Here is a 16,737-nt window from a genome sequence, read left to right on the forward strand (position 1 = left end):
CTGTCTTTCCATTACCTTCCATTTAACAGGGCAGAAAGATGGTAGCATGCAGCTTGTTGGCAGATGATGCCTTTGTTTTGATGGTCTCATAAACCAGCATCTTTGCTCCCTGCTGAGAAGTCACGTCGTGTTGACTATATCACTGCTACCATGCAGTTGGGATTTGAACAGTGCCTGGCTGCAGGCTCCTGAAAGAGAACCTGATGAGATCAGGTGTGTTTGATCTAAAGCATAAATTGAACACACGTCATTACTCTGGAAACTAAATAGTGAGATATGTCATGCCCTGAGAGACTTGAGCAAGGAAAAATGCGCTCGGCTTCAACTCCGTGCAGCGACAGTGACTCCCTTTCTATTCACTGTGTTCTTATCATGCTGCGTTGACATGTCCCATACTTGATAGTCTTTAAATAGGCTAACTGTGCACCACATACATACAGGGTATCATCATAATGGTTGTGGAAAGGAAACAAACCCGGCTGTTCTCTAAAACCATCTCAAGGACAGAGGAACTGCCTATCCAGATAGTTTCTGAAACTATCTCTCTCCTACTGCATATATAATATAGTCTACTCTACTGTATAACATATAACTAACCACTACCAGCTCCAAGATGCATCCTTTATCGTTTTTCTAAGCACGTCTCACATCTGTGGTAGTAAATTCACCCCCTTTTGACCTTGGAGGCTGCAGAGATGGTGACAAACACTCTTTTTTTCTCACTCTCCCTTCCTTCCAGGTGCTTTTGGAATGCAGGTGTCCCTAGACCTGGTGGTGCCTAGATTCAATTTAGCCCATGCCCAATGTCCTGTCGACACATTGTGTAATGCCACATGCCTCCTAGACCTGTCAATCACTATTATAGACTGTTTATGGTCTCACTTTGGCTTTACATTCCATGAGGGAAGGGACTAAACAGGCAAAAGTTGGGTGACAATGAACATTGTTGCCTCAAAGGTTTTGACCCTGTAAAGGTAACACTAACCTAATAAGATGAAGATATGGCAAGGATTGTTGTAAACCTTAGGACATGTCTGCCGTATCATCCCTTTGACAACTCATTTACTACCTCCTGAAGTTTCATATATCTAACGTCTTGTTATTCTGAGCGTTTTTTATGACTCTAGATCTACAACCAGTCAACTAAAGCCTTGGCCTATGTGAAAAAATCTTGGTGCTCTGCTTTACATGCACAATCATTCAGGAAATGTGCTCCTTTATGTTCATGAAATTGTTGCACACCATGTAACTGCAAGCATAAACTAAATGGGGAAAGTTTTTATGCCAGTACTTGAGTCATTAGTCATAGGCTTTCCAGGTTACAGGATTAGTACACTTGATGTCTTCATCCCACAAAAAAGGCTAAACCAATAGCACATGTCAACACTAGGCCCATAGGACAATGAAGTAAGTCAACTCAAAAAGAAGGAAAACAAACAACCAATGTTGCATAATTTGGTGAGATGGGTAGTCTGTCCACGACAGGGCTCTAAACCAACAGAACAAACACAAGGTCATGCTGCAATTCATTAGAGTTTTTATCAAATGTGTTTTGTGGTTTTATCTGTGATTCCCAGTTTACTGCATTCCCATTGTAGGAATGTTGTAGTGAGTGACTGGCTGGCCACCATAAACTCAACCAAACACTGAGGTGGAAGACAACGTCTTTTGTCAGTACCTGTTTCTATTTAAAGCTTTGATCATTGCACTTCACTTTCACAGGAGACTGGAGGTACATATTCTGTGGGAATAAGATGGCTGCTGCTACAGCGGTGATGCAAACGATTTTGTGCTGTGACCTATTTCCTGCTTCTGGCTGAGAGCTGTCCACAGTAGGATGCGTACCAAATGGCACTCTATTCCCTATATAGTGCACAACTTTTTTTTTACCAGGGCCCATAGGACTATGTAGGGAATAGGGTGCCATTTGGGACCCAGCCTATGTGGCTCTAGTTGTGCAGAAACACACCGTCAAGTTTGAGGGTAATTCTGCTGAGTATGCAGTGGGATGCTATGTCCCCTTTACTTGGGCTTCATTGCACAGAGTGGTGTGTAAGGCCTCCACAAGGTCTCTCCATCTCTTCCTGTCCCCCTTAGCTTTAACTGGGGTTAACTGTGCACCATGTCAACAGCTTCAAACCCCTCAACAGCTTAATAAAAATGCCTCAACAGCTTCAAATGCCTCAACAGCTTCAAACCCTTCCTGTTATTATTTTGTTGGTCGACATAATTGCCTCTCCTCTGTGTTGGTCACTTAACTCTGTTTACAAGAGGTTTATTTTTTTTTACATAGGGTCATGACTGATTATATAGATATACAGTTGGGTATTATATTCAAAACAATTATATTGTTCTAAGTAGTAAAACATAATTATCAGCACCCCTGTTTTCAATACTCCGGCACCCTCTCCTTACATCTTTCTTTCGACGCCAAACCCACCACTGGTGTGCGTGATCAAAGGGCTCGATTTGTGTGTCCTCTGATCATAGCACCGGTTCCAATCTAAGTGCCAATGCTGTTTTAGCAAACTCCAGGCATTTACAATTGTTGGATGACATGAAAATACAGTTCTTTGGCCACGCACACCCAGTGGTGGGGTTGGCCCCGAAAAGAAATATGCAGAAAAGTACATCATACCTACTGTAAAATAAGGTGGTGGATCTTTGATGTTATGGGGTTGTTATGTTTCCACTGGTCTTGAGGCCCTTGTTAAGGTCAACTGCATCAAACTCGACCAGGTACCAGGACATTTTAGCCAAAAACCTGGTTGCCTCTGCTAGGAGGCTGAAACTTGGCCGCAAGTGGATTTTCTATCAAGACAATAACCCCGAGCACACATCAAAATCCACAAAGAAATGGTTAATTGACCACAACATCAACATTTTGCAAATGTCTTCTCAGTCTCCAGACTTGAACCTAAATAAATGTGTGTTTTGCATTCTGTATATAGAAATGGTCTAAGATCCCTCCCAATGTGTTCTGCAATCTCATAAAACATCTTTGAAAAAAGTACAGGAGTATTGAAAACAGGAGTGCCAATTATTTTGACTTTCTTTTTTTAGATTCGTTTTTTATTTGTTAAACAAAGCAATTGTATTAGTATAAAATATCATTTTCACCATAAAATAGCATTGTATTACTTTATACAGTCTTTTTTTGGTTGAATCAACGTTGTTTCCACGTCATTTCAATGAAATTACCTTGAACAAATGTGGAATAGACGTTGAATTGACGTCTATGCCCAGTGGGGTCATTGTATGTCCATTTAACTCATTATAATGGCTGATCTACTAAATAATTAGTTTCAGACCTGCATACCTACCATCACACAAGATCTGTCTAAAAACAAGGGCTAGGTAAACATGTAAAAGTAAGAAATCCAAACATAAAAAGAGAACTCACCTCGAGTCTGGCAGCATGAAAAAGAGAAAGTAAAAAATAAGAGCAGGAAGCCCAATGAACCACGGGGGAGGAATACAAACCCTGGTTCTTATCTGGCATGTGCTTGATTAAAACGTCAACGGTAAACAATCTGTATACTGCACACGTTGTTAGTTTTATTTAGTGCAGCATTGTCTGTAGTTATGTGGGATTATGTGTTTGTATATGGTATGTCTTCAGCCTCTAGGAAACCATGTGTTCAGCAGGGGGAGTTGACTTTAAAAACAATTAAATGGTAGATTTTATGAGGACCGAGACAGAGGCAAGGGTCAAAAGTTCAATGTTATTCATGTCTAAAGGATGGCCTCCCTAGATACTAGTTCATTTCAGTAGACTCGGTGTTGTTTAGTCTGTGGGAAAGGACAACACAGTGTTGTGGAAAATGTGTCCTGTAGTGTTTTGGTAAAGTTAAGCAGAAGACCTGCCTCGCCCTTTCCAGATGACGGACATTTTAAAATGCAACACGCCGTCCATACCACTGGCCAATGTGGGACCAGAGAGGAAAGGGCCCTGACACACAGGTTTCAAATAGCTGTCTGTCATTTTTCAAAATGGTAGAAAGACTAACACATCAGTCACTAGAGATACTGAGGCATACATGGTCGAAACATTTGCATAATTGTAGATGATTCAAACTATCCATTGTCAAAGGTGTGATACCACATCACAATGTACAGACGGTTATGCAAATAGTCCACCCTAGCTAGCTCTCCAGTAACCAAAGGGAAATGGTTCTGTGTATTATTATCATAGAGCAGTAGGCAGCTCTTGATCTAGCTACAATACCATAGAGATCCTATTAAATTACAAATGTGCTAAATTACTAGTATTCCTAATTCTATGATGCCTACACTATAGACATCATAACCTAGCTTTTTCCCAGAACACGTGACATGAGCAGCTGGGACCCTGGTGACATCACCTGGTTCCAGTGAGAACACCCAAGGAGAACATAGAAAATAAGTGAAGGGAAGGCTCTTCGTCTACCTCAATGCACTGTACAAGGGAAACAATGGGAATTAACATTTTAATATACAGTATGTATTGCTGTCTTCAGCTGGAGTGCCTTTTGTTTTTTAAATTATTGTCAAATAAGTCACATCAATTTATTGTAGTCCTGAGTTACTGCACTGAGGACTGCAAGTGTTCCTAAAGACACAGAAAAAGCTTTTCTCTCCAACAGAGAGTAAACCAATACAGAGGGCATACTTTCAGTGCCAGAAAGCCGTTACGGCTGCTGTTTCAGTAGGCCCAGTTTATTTAGCTGGATATTCAATATGTTAGCCAGGGCATGAAATAAGCACCATGACCATAGCCTAGGGGAATTTGTTGTAATAAAGGGTTCTATTAAAAGTTAGTGGGCTGCCCAGGGATGCTGAAAAGAGAGTGACCACAAGGCATATTATGTTTGATTGCAAAGGGATAGTGAACACACACCTGTTGTAGTGTCTGCTTTCATTACAAGGGTCAATCATCATGGGGTTGCAACCCAGAGCAACAGCTAAACAAATACAGCCTGTCCTGCACAGATAGCAGGAGTCTGACTCTTAGTGCAGCAATCTTTTTGTCCTTTATATCGACCGTCTAATGTCCAATGAATCAAGTCAAATTTGCTATCACAGTTCATTGACCTTTTTTTAAGTTAAAATTTTACCCACAGTAAACACCTGAGATGTATAACACAACTTGAACACAACGAATGCCCACCAAAGATCAGTAGTTTTAGCCATAGCAACCAAAACCCTGAAAGATTCACTGTATAATATGTTAGAATGAGGATTAGACATCTATAACAGCAACCAACAGGGTTGTTGGGTAGGTGACTTTCTAAATGTAATCTGTTAGTTACTACCTGTCAAATTGTAATCGGTAGTGTAACTTTTGGATTACCTTAACTCAGTAACGTAATCTGATTACTTTCAGTTACTTTTGGATCACTCCCCCTTTTTAGGGTCATTCGAGGAAGATGAAACGGATCCATCATACATGGTGTCACAGTGGTCTCTGACTTGTGGTTAGAGTCGCTCTGGTGAACAAATTTGAAATTGCGCTTTTCAATGTTGAATTGAATGTAATTGTGAAAAAAGAAAGGTGTCAATGTATTTTTTCGCAAACGTCCTTTTCTGAATTTAAGTGATCCAAGAAGTAATAATCAAGTGGTTTTTTTAATACATGTATTCAGTTACTCTCCAACCCTGGCAACCAATAAACACCACAATAAACTATCTGTAATGCCATGAATCAAATCAATTCTCTTCAGTTGCCACTTTGGGAACCTTTAGCGTTTCAAATGGAGGCAGAGGCGGCTCAATCCATCATAATGGATCCTGTCCCACATCCCCAATGAATCAAGTCCTTGCCTGTGTCCCAAATAGCACCCTATTCCCTACATAGTGCACTACTTTTGACCAGAGCCCTATGAGCTGTGGTCAAAAGACACAGACCCTCTTGGCATAGACCATGACTGAAGCCCATATGTCATTGGACTGTCAACACTCTCCTATAAATAGATGGATAGATAAGAGTGAAGCTCCTTTCTTCAGTGATTTCATCAGCTGCAGATGATCCATCACGTGGATCAGACCTGGTCTAGAAACGCTGGTGGTGCCTGAATGATGATGAGAGATGAGTCATGTTTTGGTATTTTTGAGGGAATAATAACAGCAAAAATCTTAGTTGCGTTTTGTTTTTGGATGCTGTAAAATCACTGTATTGTGCACAAGGCATTTGGGAAACACGTGACATTTTCACTATCCTTCGGACATTTTTGATGATTTAATCCGATCCTAATGATATTTCCTCTACTCACTGGAGTATCTGTGATAAAGATAAATACGGATGCCATTATAAAAGACCAGCAGGAGAAATCTGAACAGTTGTTGAACGATCCTCTTGGATCCGCATCATGTTTGTAAACAAGTGCTGCCACCTTCTGGCATAATGAGCTTATGCCTCTGCCTCAAATGGCAGCCCATTCCCTATATAGTGCACTCCTTCAAAAGTAGTGCACTATAAAGGGAATAGGGTGCCATATGGGATGAAGATAATGACTTATCCGATCAAACTAATAACCAACAAACCTACTCACAATTACCATTGTCCACTGAAGCAGTGGACAATTATTGTCTGTAATGGAGGTTTGAACCTGACTCAATGATTTGCATCACCAGCTGCTACTCTGGGTAAACAGGCTGGCAATCCTACCCCAGTGATTTCTAGTGAAGTGTGTTGTGATCAGAGAGAGCAGCTGTAATGCTGCACTTAACAGATCTATCCATCTCTCTCTCTTTCCATCCCTCCATTTTTCACTCTTGGTCCCTTGATCTGACAAAATCCATCTCTCTCTCTGCCAGATCAAGGGACAGAGTCTCTTAACCTCCCTCCATCTCCCTCCTCTCATTCACCACTTTAACATTTGGAGAGTTTGGGACTATCTGCATTTTTGTCAAAATGTAGCTATTGATGTAGCCTTGTTCTGTTCAATGTTCTCTACCTATATAGTACTTTAAATACCAAAATGCATGTTGTTAAGTTCAAAAGAATACTAGATAAAAATTTCTGACACCATTCAAACCAACAATGGTTCAAAATTTGAAAGAAAATTATCTCAGGAATCATCTTTTTGCAGATAGAGCCTTTATAGAACCAGCAGTGAAATTGAACAGCGGACAGATACTGTACTGTGTCCTGATGGAACCAGCAGCGACATGGAACAGCAGACAGATACTGTACTGTGTCCTGATGGAACCAGCAGCAACATGGAACAGCAGACAGATACTGTACTGTGTCCTGACAGAACCAGCAGTGACATGGAACAGCAGACAGATACTGTACTGTGTCCTGATGGAACCAGCAGCGACATGGAACAGCAGACAGATACTGTACTGTGTCCTGACAGAACCAGCAGCAACATGGAACAGCAGACAGATTCTGTACTGTGTCCTGATGGAACCAGCAGCGACATGGAACAGCAGACAGATTCTGTACTGTGTCCTGATGGAACCAGCAGCGACATGGAACAGCAGACAGATACTGTACTGTGTCCTGACAGAACCAGCAGCAACATGGAACAGCAGACAGATACTGTACTGTGTCCTGATAGAACCAGAAGCGACATGGAATAGCAGACAGATAGAACCAGCAACGACATGGAATAGCAGACAGATACTGTACTGTGTCCTGATAGAACCAGCAGCGACATGGAACAGCAGACAGATACTGTACTGTGTCCTGATGGAACCAGCAGCGACATGGAACAGCAGACAGATACTGTACTGTGTCCTGATGGAACCAGCAGCGACATGGAACAGCAGACAGATACTGTACTGTGTCCTGATGGAACCAGCAGCGACATGGAACAGCAGACAGATACTGTACTGTGTCCTGATAGAACCAGCAGCGACATGGAACAGCAGACAGATACTGTACTGTGTCCTGATGGAACCAGCAGCGACATGGAATAGCAGACAGATCCTGTACTGTGTCCTGATAGAACCAGCAGCGACATGGAACAGCAGACAGATACTGTACTGTGTCCTGATGGAACCAGCAGCGACATGGAATAGCAGACAGATCCTGTACTGTGTCCTGATAGAACCAGCAGCGACATGGAACAGCAGACAGATACTGTACTGTGTCCTGATAGAACCAGCAGCGACATGGAACAGCAGACAGATATTGTACTGTGTCCTGATAAAACCAGCAGCGACATGGAACAGCAGACAGATACTGTACTGTGTCCTGATAGAACCAGCAGCGACATGGAACAGCAGACAGATACTGTACTGTGTCCTGATAGAACCAGCAACCGCTGATCAAACTCCTGGCAAATGTAAGACTCTGTGACAATGTTCGACTCCCGTCCCATACATGTTTCACTTATCAGACATTGAGCCAACAGAAATGTACTACTTAGTCTGTATCATACCATCTTAAACAATAGACGAGAGTGACACGCACAGACGGACAGAAAGAGAAAGAAAGACAGGCACTCTCCATTTCATGAAGCTTTATCCCACAGCTCCCCCATGGCAGGAGGCCTGGGCAGCCAGGCTCATATACATGTACACACTGCTCTGCTCCCTCTCCTAGTTCAATAACTCAATTATACAAGACAAAAAGAACCAACACACATTTTGTTCAACTTAAGATAACAATAGCAATAGAATCACAACGATGATGATGATGATAATAATAATAATAATAATAATAATAATAATAATTACAACCATAGTCAAATATTGTATATTTCCAGGTCTTATAATTCTCAAAAATTCCTAATATTACACTGTCAGTCATTTTAAGGTGCACCATAACCTCTGCATGTGACATTTTCAATCAAACTTAACACATGTTGCACTATAACACACCGTGAAGACAGACATCACTTTTTGCTTTTTTTGTTCATTTTTCAACAAGTATTTCTTCACAGAGTTTTCTTCCTCCTTCTCGACCTCTGCGGCATTAGGTATATGTTTTTAGTGATTTAAAAGCAGTCCATAGTTGTTGTTTTTTGTTTGGCACACTTTTTATTTCTAAGCTTCTGTGTCGTGTGGCACAAACTGATTGGATCGACCGGTGGCCTGGTGTCTCAGAGGACTTCTGGAGGGAGACGAAAGGGAGGGAGAGAGGAGGGGGGAGAGCGAGCGAGAGAGAGAGCAAATCATTCATTTGTGCTTCAATTGGGAATATGAGCTATATTCTACAGTACATAATGGCCTACTGTGTATGAGGACATAATATAAGATGTAATTGGTCCTATTGCTTTCTTTGTTTGCTTTGCTTGGTTTAGGCTGTCTTCCAGACCGGCTGTGGGTTCTTGGCATGATGAATGGGGACTCGCTTCCCAACCCAAGGGGCCTGCCCAAACAGGACTGGGACCCTGTCCCACATAGGGCATGTTGCCTAAGCTCCCTGAGGCTGAGACCCCGGCTTGGGGATAGTGGTAGAGGTTTGGAGCCCCCTCTCTGCATACTGTAGTCATAGTTCTAGTCTAATTATGCTATAATTAGCCTGCCTTTCAGGCTGCCTTTAAGTTCTAGTTAATTACAGCATAATTAGACCTGCCTTTCAGGCTGCCTTTAAGTTCTAACTAATTACAGGATAATTAGACCTGCATTGTAGTCATTTAGCAGACACTCTTATCCAGAGCGACTTAGTTAGTGCATTCATCTTAAGATAGCTAGGTGGGACAACCACATATCACAGGCATATAAAGTACATTTTCCCTCAATGTAGTAGTCAGTGCTAGAAGGGGGGGGGGGGGGGTTGAGGCCTGCCTTTAAGGTTGCCTTTATGTTCTAGCTAATTACAGCTAGAACTGTGCTGAGCTATACACATGCTGGTATTTTGGTTATAAAACACTTTATTTGTAATGTTGAAATAAGCAGTTTGATCATAAGGCATGTATGTAGGAATTAATCCTGACCTGCATAGCTACCTGCAGCATGCTGAGGCTTCATTGGACATGTTTTCATGAGGAAGGGCTCCAGGATTGGGTCACTGACTATGTCACTCCCCAGTTGCCCTGGCCCACCGTTGCTGCTCCCGCTGTGATTGGGCATCTGAATGATCTGCTCAAAGTCAGCAGCCTCACCATTGGCTGAGAGACCGTTCTGGTGTTTGGCTGGCTGGACACCGTTCAGCACAGGGACAGACTCTGCTGCACTCTGCTTGCTCTCAGGAGCTGCAGAAAAAAAAGTTAGTCAAGGACCATTTTCCATTGTTGACTGGCTTCTTTTTTTTCACATGTTGGAGAGTCAGCAGAGTGACACTCTACAAATGTAATTGATATAGTTTACTCTTAAACAAATACTGTACATAGCCCTTAACAGGCTGGGTTTTCAATGATGGAGGGAGAACAAAGTGGCATTGCAAGTTACATCGCAGCGAACTTACCTTTACTTCTGTCCGTAGTGTCCTTGCCATTGGCCTGTGCTGGGGAAGTGGAATCCTTCGGCAGTGTAGGCTAGAAGAACATAAAATGGCACATGGTTGCCATGCATCAACCAAGGGTGCTACACATTGGTGGTGCTTTGACGATCTGGAAGAGCACTATATAAATGCAGTCAAACAAAGAGGGGGGGTAGGTCTATACGAAAATAAGAAAATGTATACACTCACTACTGTAAGTCACTCTTGGTTAAGAGCGTCTGCTAAATGACTAAAATGTAAATGTATTAAGGTCTATAAAGCACTATATAAATATAATGTAGTATTATTATTATTATAAGGGTTTTAATATGAAGCATAGGCCTTACACTACTCGCCTTTTCTCCATCATCACGACTCACCTTTTTCTCCAGCATCACGACTCACCTTTTTTTCTCCCGCATCACGACTCACCTTTTTTTCTCCCGCATCACGACTCACCTTTTTCTTCCAGCATCGCGACTCACCTTTTTCCTCCAGCATCACGACTCACCTTTTTCCTCCTGCATCACGACTCACCTTTTCTCCAGCATCACTACTCTTACGTGTCCTCTTCATGATCTCCTCAAGGCGCTGTGAAATTCAACCGCAGAGGCAGATTAAGTCATCATCATTTCATTTTCTACAACTAATGTATTGTATTTCAACAGATTTTTATATAGACTTAGATATGTTCCCTGTAAGGATACATGATAGGTATTTTGATACACACTGTAAAAACTACAGACATGCTTGACTTCTCCACTTTGCTTCCCCCTCCATCCTTCTGTCTCTGATCCCTCCATCCCTCTGTCTCTGATCCCTCCATCCTTCTCTACCTTCTTTCTCTCCAGGCGTGCCTGTTCCTCCTTCTGGAAGTGCTTCTCTCTCTCCAAGCGCTGACGCTCCGCCTCCTCACGAGCTCTGACATCAGCCTCTTCCCTCTGACACAGACAGACAGGGGAAAGCAACATGATCAATACATTATCAATAGTATGATTGAATAGGCCTACTATATGTGCTGTTATTATGATAACAAGGAAATTACTTGACAATGGAATGGAACCATGTCAATCTTGATTAACGAAAAATAGAATTAGGATACATTCTTTCAAGGTCATTTGTAAAATGTATCATTTTGCCAATTTGAACATCTAGGGAATTGATAAATAAATCAATTCCCTAACCACTAGGTGGCAGTAAAAGTCTACACTGCAGCAGGCACTGTAGGGCAGGGCTTGATGTCTCAAATAATAATTCCCTTACATGGCTCACAGGGTAGTTAGATTTTTTTGACATTTATTTAACTAGGCAAGTCGGTTAATAACAAATTATTATTTACAATGACAGCCTAGGAACAGGAACAGTGTGTTAACTACCTTGTTCAGGGGCAGTACGACAGATGTTTACCTTGTCAGCTCGGGGATTTGATCTAGCAACCTTTTGCTTACTGGCCCAATGCTCTAACTACTAGGCTACCTGCCACCCCTTTATTACTGAGTAATCAGTAATAAACAGATTTTGTGAATGGAGGGATGAAAACCAAGCTATGATATGTCAGAATCACATCTGTCATTAATTAGACCAACCGAGGGGATTTAAAAAATGTTTATTTATTTTTATTATTTTATTTAACTAGGCAAGTCAGTTAAGAACAAGGTTAACTGCCTTGTTCAGGGGCAGAACAATGTATTTTTCCTTTGTCAGCTTGGGGATAAGATCTTGCAACCTTTCGGTCACAAGTCCGACGCTCTAACCACTAGGCTACCTGCCGCTCCAAGTTAAAGCTTGGTCGGATATACCGCAGGCAGCAAGGAAGTAAATGACAACCTCAATAATATGTTATGCTTCACAAATAGTGCAAAAAAAACGAAACTACCTACAGTTAAAGTCGGAAGTTTACATGCACTTAGGTTGGAGTCATTAACTTGTTTTTCAACCACTCCACAAATGTATTGTTAACAAACTATAGTTTTGGCAAGTCAGTTAGGACATCTACATTGTGCATGACATGTCATTTTTCCAACAATTGTTTGCAGACAGATTATTTCACTTCTAATTAATTCATTGTATCACAATTCCACTGGGTCAGAAGTTCACATACACTAAGTTGACTGTGCCTTTTTTAAACAGCTTAGAAAATTCCAGAAAATTATGTCATGGATTTAGAAACCTCTGGGATGCTAATTGACATCTTTTGAGTCAATCGGAGGTTTACCTGTGGATGTATTTCAAGGCCGACCTTCAAACTCAATGCTTCTTTGCTTGACATCATGGGAAAATCAAAACAAATCAGCCAAGACCTCAGAAAAATAATTGTAGACCTTCACAAGTCTGGTTCATCCTTGGGAGCAATTTCTAAACGCCTGAAGGTACCACGTTCATCTGTACAAACAATAGTACGCAAGTATAAACACCATGGGACCATGCAGCCGTCATACCGCTCAGGAAGGAGACGCGTTCTGTCTCCTAGAAATGAACGTACTTTGGTACAAAAAGTGCAAATCAATCCCAGAACAACAGCAAAGGACCTTGCGAAGATGCTGGAGGAAACAGGTACAAAAGTCTCTATATCCACAGTAAAACGAGTCCTATATCCACAACCTGAAAGGCCGCTCAGCAAGGAAGAAGCCACTGCTCCAAAACCGCCATAGAAAATTCAGACTACGGTTTGCAACTGCACATGGGGACAAAGATTGTACTTTTTGGAGAAATATCCTCTGGTCTGATGCAACACAAATAGAACTGTTTGGCCATAATGACCATCATTGTTATGTTTGGAGGAAAAAGGGGGAGGCTTGCAAACCAAAGAACACCATCCCAACCGTGAATAACGGGGGTGGCAGCATCATGTTGTGGGGGTGATTTTCTGCAGGAGGGATTGGTGCACTTCACAAACAAGATGGCATCATGAGGGAGGGAAATTATGTGTATATATTGAAACATCCCAAGACATCAGTCAGAAAGTTAAAGCTTGGTTGCAAATGGGTCTTACAAATTGACAATGAACCCAAGCATACTTCCAAAGTTGTGGCAAAATGGCTTAAGGACAACAAAGTCAAGTTATTGGAGTGACCATCACAAAGCCCTGACCTCAATCCTATAGAAAATGTGTGGGCAGAACTGAAAAGGTGTGTGTGAGCAAGGAGGCCTACAATCCTGACTCAGTTACACCAGCTCTGTCAGGAGGAATGGGCCAAAATGCACCCACCTTATTATGGGAAGCTTGTGGAAGGCTACCCGAAACATTTGACCCATGTTAAAGAATTATGGCAATGCTACCAAATACTAATTGAGTGTATGTAAACTTCTGACCCACTGGGAATGTGATGAAAGAAAACTTAAATAAATCATTTTCTCTACTATTATTCTGACATTTCACATTCTTAAAATAAAGTGGTGATCTTAACTGATCTAAGACAGGGAATTTTTTCCTTGAATTAAATATCAGGAATTGTGAAAAACTGAATTTAAATGTGTTTGGCTAAGGTGTATGTAAACCTCCGACTTCAACTGTATGTTTGCTATGGCACTTCAATGTTCAAAGTTGCCTGGAATATAAAACTTGCTTAGTCATGGTTCATGAGAGAGCTTAAACTACTGTCTGATGCCTGACTATCTTGACACACTGCATGGAAGATGGCTGGCAGTGTTAGACAAATGGCAAATTGAACTGCGCTTCCCTAGGTGGAGAAGGGACTCAAGTGCGTAGTGGGTACACTGTCGCTCCCTATCCCCTGTCAGCTCACTGCAATGCGCAGACAGAGGGAGGACAGAACTGTCACCATCAGAGTCACAACGGCCCTCTCAGCTCCACTAAATGCTGGGCCAACACTATTATGAAGGTCAACAGCTGGCATCTGCCTAGACTGGGCATGGAGGCTGTTACATGCTGATGGTACACCTCACAGTAACACACATTCCCTCCCATACCTAGATGTACTTAGATGATAGGGCTTCAGAGGATAGGTTTCAGAGTTGGAAATTGGACTATTCAGTTTATGTATTTTAATATGTTGAGAATCCTTTCATTTGTGGTTATCAGGTGGCTGGCCTGATGGACTATGCAGAAAGCAACTTTGAAGGCTGCCTGTCATATCTTCTATGTCAAGACTCCGTTACCCATAATGCTGCTCTCACCTGTTTCTGCAGGCGTTCATTCTGCTCCTGTTCAGCCCTGGCTCTCTCCCGCACCACCACCTCCTCCTCCAGACGCTGTGCCTCGTCTCTGAGACGCTGGTCCTCTGCCATGAGGTGCGCCTCCTCCTCCCTGCGCCTCCTCTCCTCCGCCTCCCGAGCCATGCCCTCCTCACGAGCAATCCTGCATGGGGAGCACGCACCGTTAAGTCTGCACATGCTAAGATACGCTCATACTGGACAATATTCTCATATCAACACACACACAATGGTTAATGCCAATGCTACACTCTTATATTCGTCGCCAGACCCACTGGCTCCAGGTCATCTATAAGTCTATGCTAGGTAAAGCTCCGCCTAATCTCAGCTCACTGGTCACGATAACAACACCCACCCGTAGCACGCGCTCCACAAGGTATATCTCACTGGTCACCCCCAAAGCCAACACCTCATTTGGCCGCCTTTCCTTCCAGTTCTCTGCTGCCAATGACTGGAACGAATTGCAATAATCGCTGGACACTTCTATTTCCCTCACTAACTTTAAACATCAGCTAACTGATCGCTGCAGCTATACATAGCCCATCTGTAAATAGCCCACCCAATATACCTACCTCATCCCCATATTGTTTTTATTAACTTTTCTGCTCTTTTGCAAACCAGTATTTCTACTTGCACATCATCATCTGCTCATCAATCACTCCAGTGTTAATTTGCTAAACTGTAATTACTTCGCTACTATGGCCTATTTATTGCCTTACCACCTCATGCCATTTGCACACACTGTTTATAGAATTTCTTTTTTTCGATTGTGTTATTGACTGTACACTTGATTATTTTATGTGTAACTCTGTGTTGTTGTTTGTGTCGCACTGCTTTGCTTTATCTTGGCCAGGTCACAGAACTTGTTCTCAACTAGCTTACCTGGTTAAATAAAGGTGAAATAAAATGTCAAAAACTTGTCTTGTACATTCAGTAAACCCTTCACGTCTATAGACAGACATATAAATACACTCCAGTCTATAATACTTCATTATTAAACAGTGCTATAATATTAACACAATGACATGTTTAATCAACTCCAGACAGTTTTAGACTGACCTTAACCTCTGCTCCTGCTCAAGGCGCTCCTGCTCTTCTCTCTCCCGTTGCTCTCTGGCCTGTCTGCGTTTCTCAGCCAGCACTCGTGCTGCTTCCTCTGGGTCGTTGGTGCCGGCTGAGGGCCTGGAAGCTGGAGTAGATGAGGTAGCCGGGGAAGCTGAGGCAGCCGGGGCAGTTGGGATAGCCAGCTCAAGGGTTGAGGCAGGAGTGGAGGTGACCACTGTGACTGGTGCACTCAGCGATGGGGGTGTCACCGGCGCTGAAGACACCATAATGGCAGGAACGTTACTGGCGCCTGTAAGAGCAAGAGGGACAGGAGAGGCCTCTGTTTCAGATGAGAAGCCACATGATAGACCATGACCCTGGAAAATGCTTCAGGGCTCATCTGAAGCAAACATCAAAGTCTAAACAATCTGCGTGTTTTCTCCAGGCTGAGAAGAAAGACTAAGTAGCAGCTGAAGAGAAACATGAGACCCACCTGATCTTGGACAGTGGGAACGTAGTAATAATGTATGGCCTTTACGGTAGAGTAACTCTGGATAATAAAAGATACATGAACTCCAGAGAAACAAATAGATCATGGAATGTCAGAATATACAGTATGTGCTTGTGCTGAAGGCCACACTCAACCACAGGAGTTTGGTGGCACCTTAATTGTGGAGAACGGGCTCGTGGCAATGACGAACAGAATAAGTGGAATGGTATCAAATACATCAAACATGGTTTCCAGGTGTTTGATTCCATTCCATTTGCGCCGTTCCAGTCATTATTATGAGCCGTCCTTCCCTCAGCAGCCTCCACTGCACTCAACGTGTGCACTCCAGTAACACTACTGGTGTGGCTGTAGGCCAAAACATTTAAAACACACCCTGGCGCTTGGATACAGTAACCATGATGAACACACTTACTCTTTGTCTCAGGAGTGTCGGGCTGATGAGGCTCGCTGTTTGTTTCCACGGCGACAGCGGCGACCGGCTGGGGCTGTACCCTGGCAGGTGTCTGGGCTCGTTTGGGGCGAGTTTTGGTGCCCGAGGGGGTCTTCTTGTCTGTGGAGGGGTTCTTGGGGGCCATTGGAGGGCAGGGGGACAACGGTCTGGTTTTGGGCGCCGCAGGCGACGGAGGTCTGTTTTTCGGTTTGGGGGTACTGCTGC

General features: G+C 42.8%; 2 protein-coding genes across 14 annotated transcripts in view; both read right to left on the reverse strand.

Moving 5' to 3' along the window:
• Positions 1–3,508, reverse strand: part of thrap3b (thyroid hormone receptor associated protein 3b) — a 41,120-nt gene extending 37,612 nt beyond the window's left edge. Inside the window, exon 1 of the mRNA XM_020500161.2 lies at positions 3,404–3,508. The gene's annotated coding sequence lies outside the window, so the exon portion shown is untranslated. The remainder of the gene's footprint in view (positions 1–3,403) is intronic.
• A 4,927-nt stretch (positions 3,509–8,435) lies between these two features.
• Positions 8,436–16,737, reverse strand: part of map7d1b (MAP7 domain containing 1b) — a 46,824-nt gene continuing 38,522 nt past the window's right edge. For 5 of the 13 annotated variants that reach the window (XM_031788826.1, XM_031788825.1, XM_031788823.1 and 2 more), the window contains 8 exons: positions 16,495–16,733; positions 15,587–15,881; positions 14,492–14,672; positions 11,191–11,295; positions 10,892–10,945; positions 10,340–10,409; positions 9,882–10,127; positions 8,436–9,043 (listed from right to left, as the gene is read on the reverse strand). In XM_031788826.1, the coding sequence (XP_031644686.1) occupies positions 9,033–9,043; positions 9,882–10,127; positions 10,340–10,409; positions 10,892–10,945; positions 11,191–11,295; positions 14,492–14,672; positions 15,587–15,881; positions 16,495–16,733 (1,201 nt within the window). In that variant the 3' untranslated portion in view covers positions 8,436–9,032. Of the gene's footprint in view, positions 9,044–9,869; positions 10,128–10,339; positions 10,410–10,891; positions 10,946–11,190; positions 11,296–14,491; positions 14,673–15,586; positions 15,882–16,494; positions 16,734–16,737 lie in introns of all 13 variants that reach the window. The other 8 variants (XM_020500158.2, XM_020500153.2, XM_031788824.1 and 5 more) reach the window with 4 other exon arrangements.

Source organism: Oncorhynchus kisutch, linkage group LG14 (assembly GCF_002021735.2).
Source record: "Oncorhynchus kisutch isolate 150728-3 linkage group LG14, Okis_V2, whole genome shotgun sequence".
Lineage (NCBI taxonomy): Eukaryota > Metazoa > Chordata > Actinopteri > Salmoniformes > Salmonidae > Oncorhynchus > Oncorhynchus kisutch.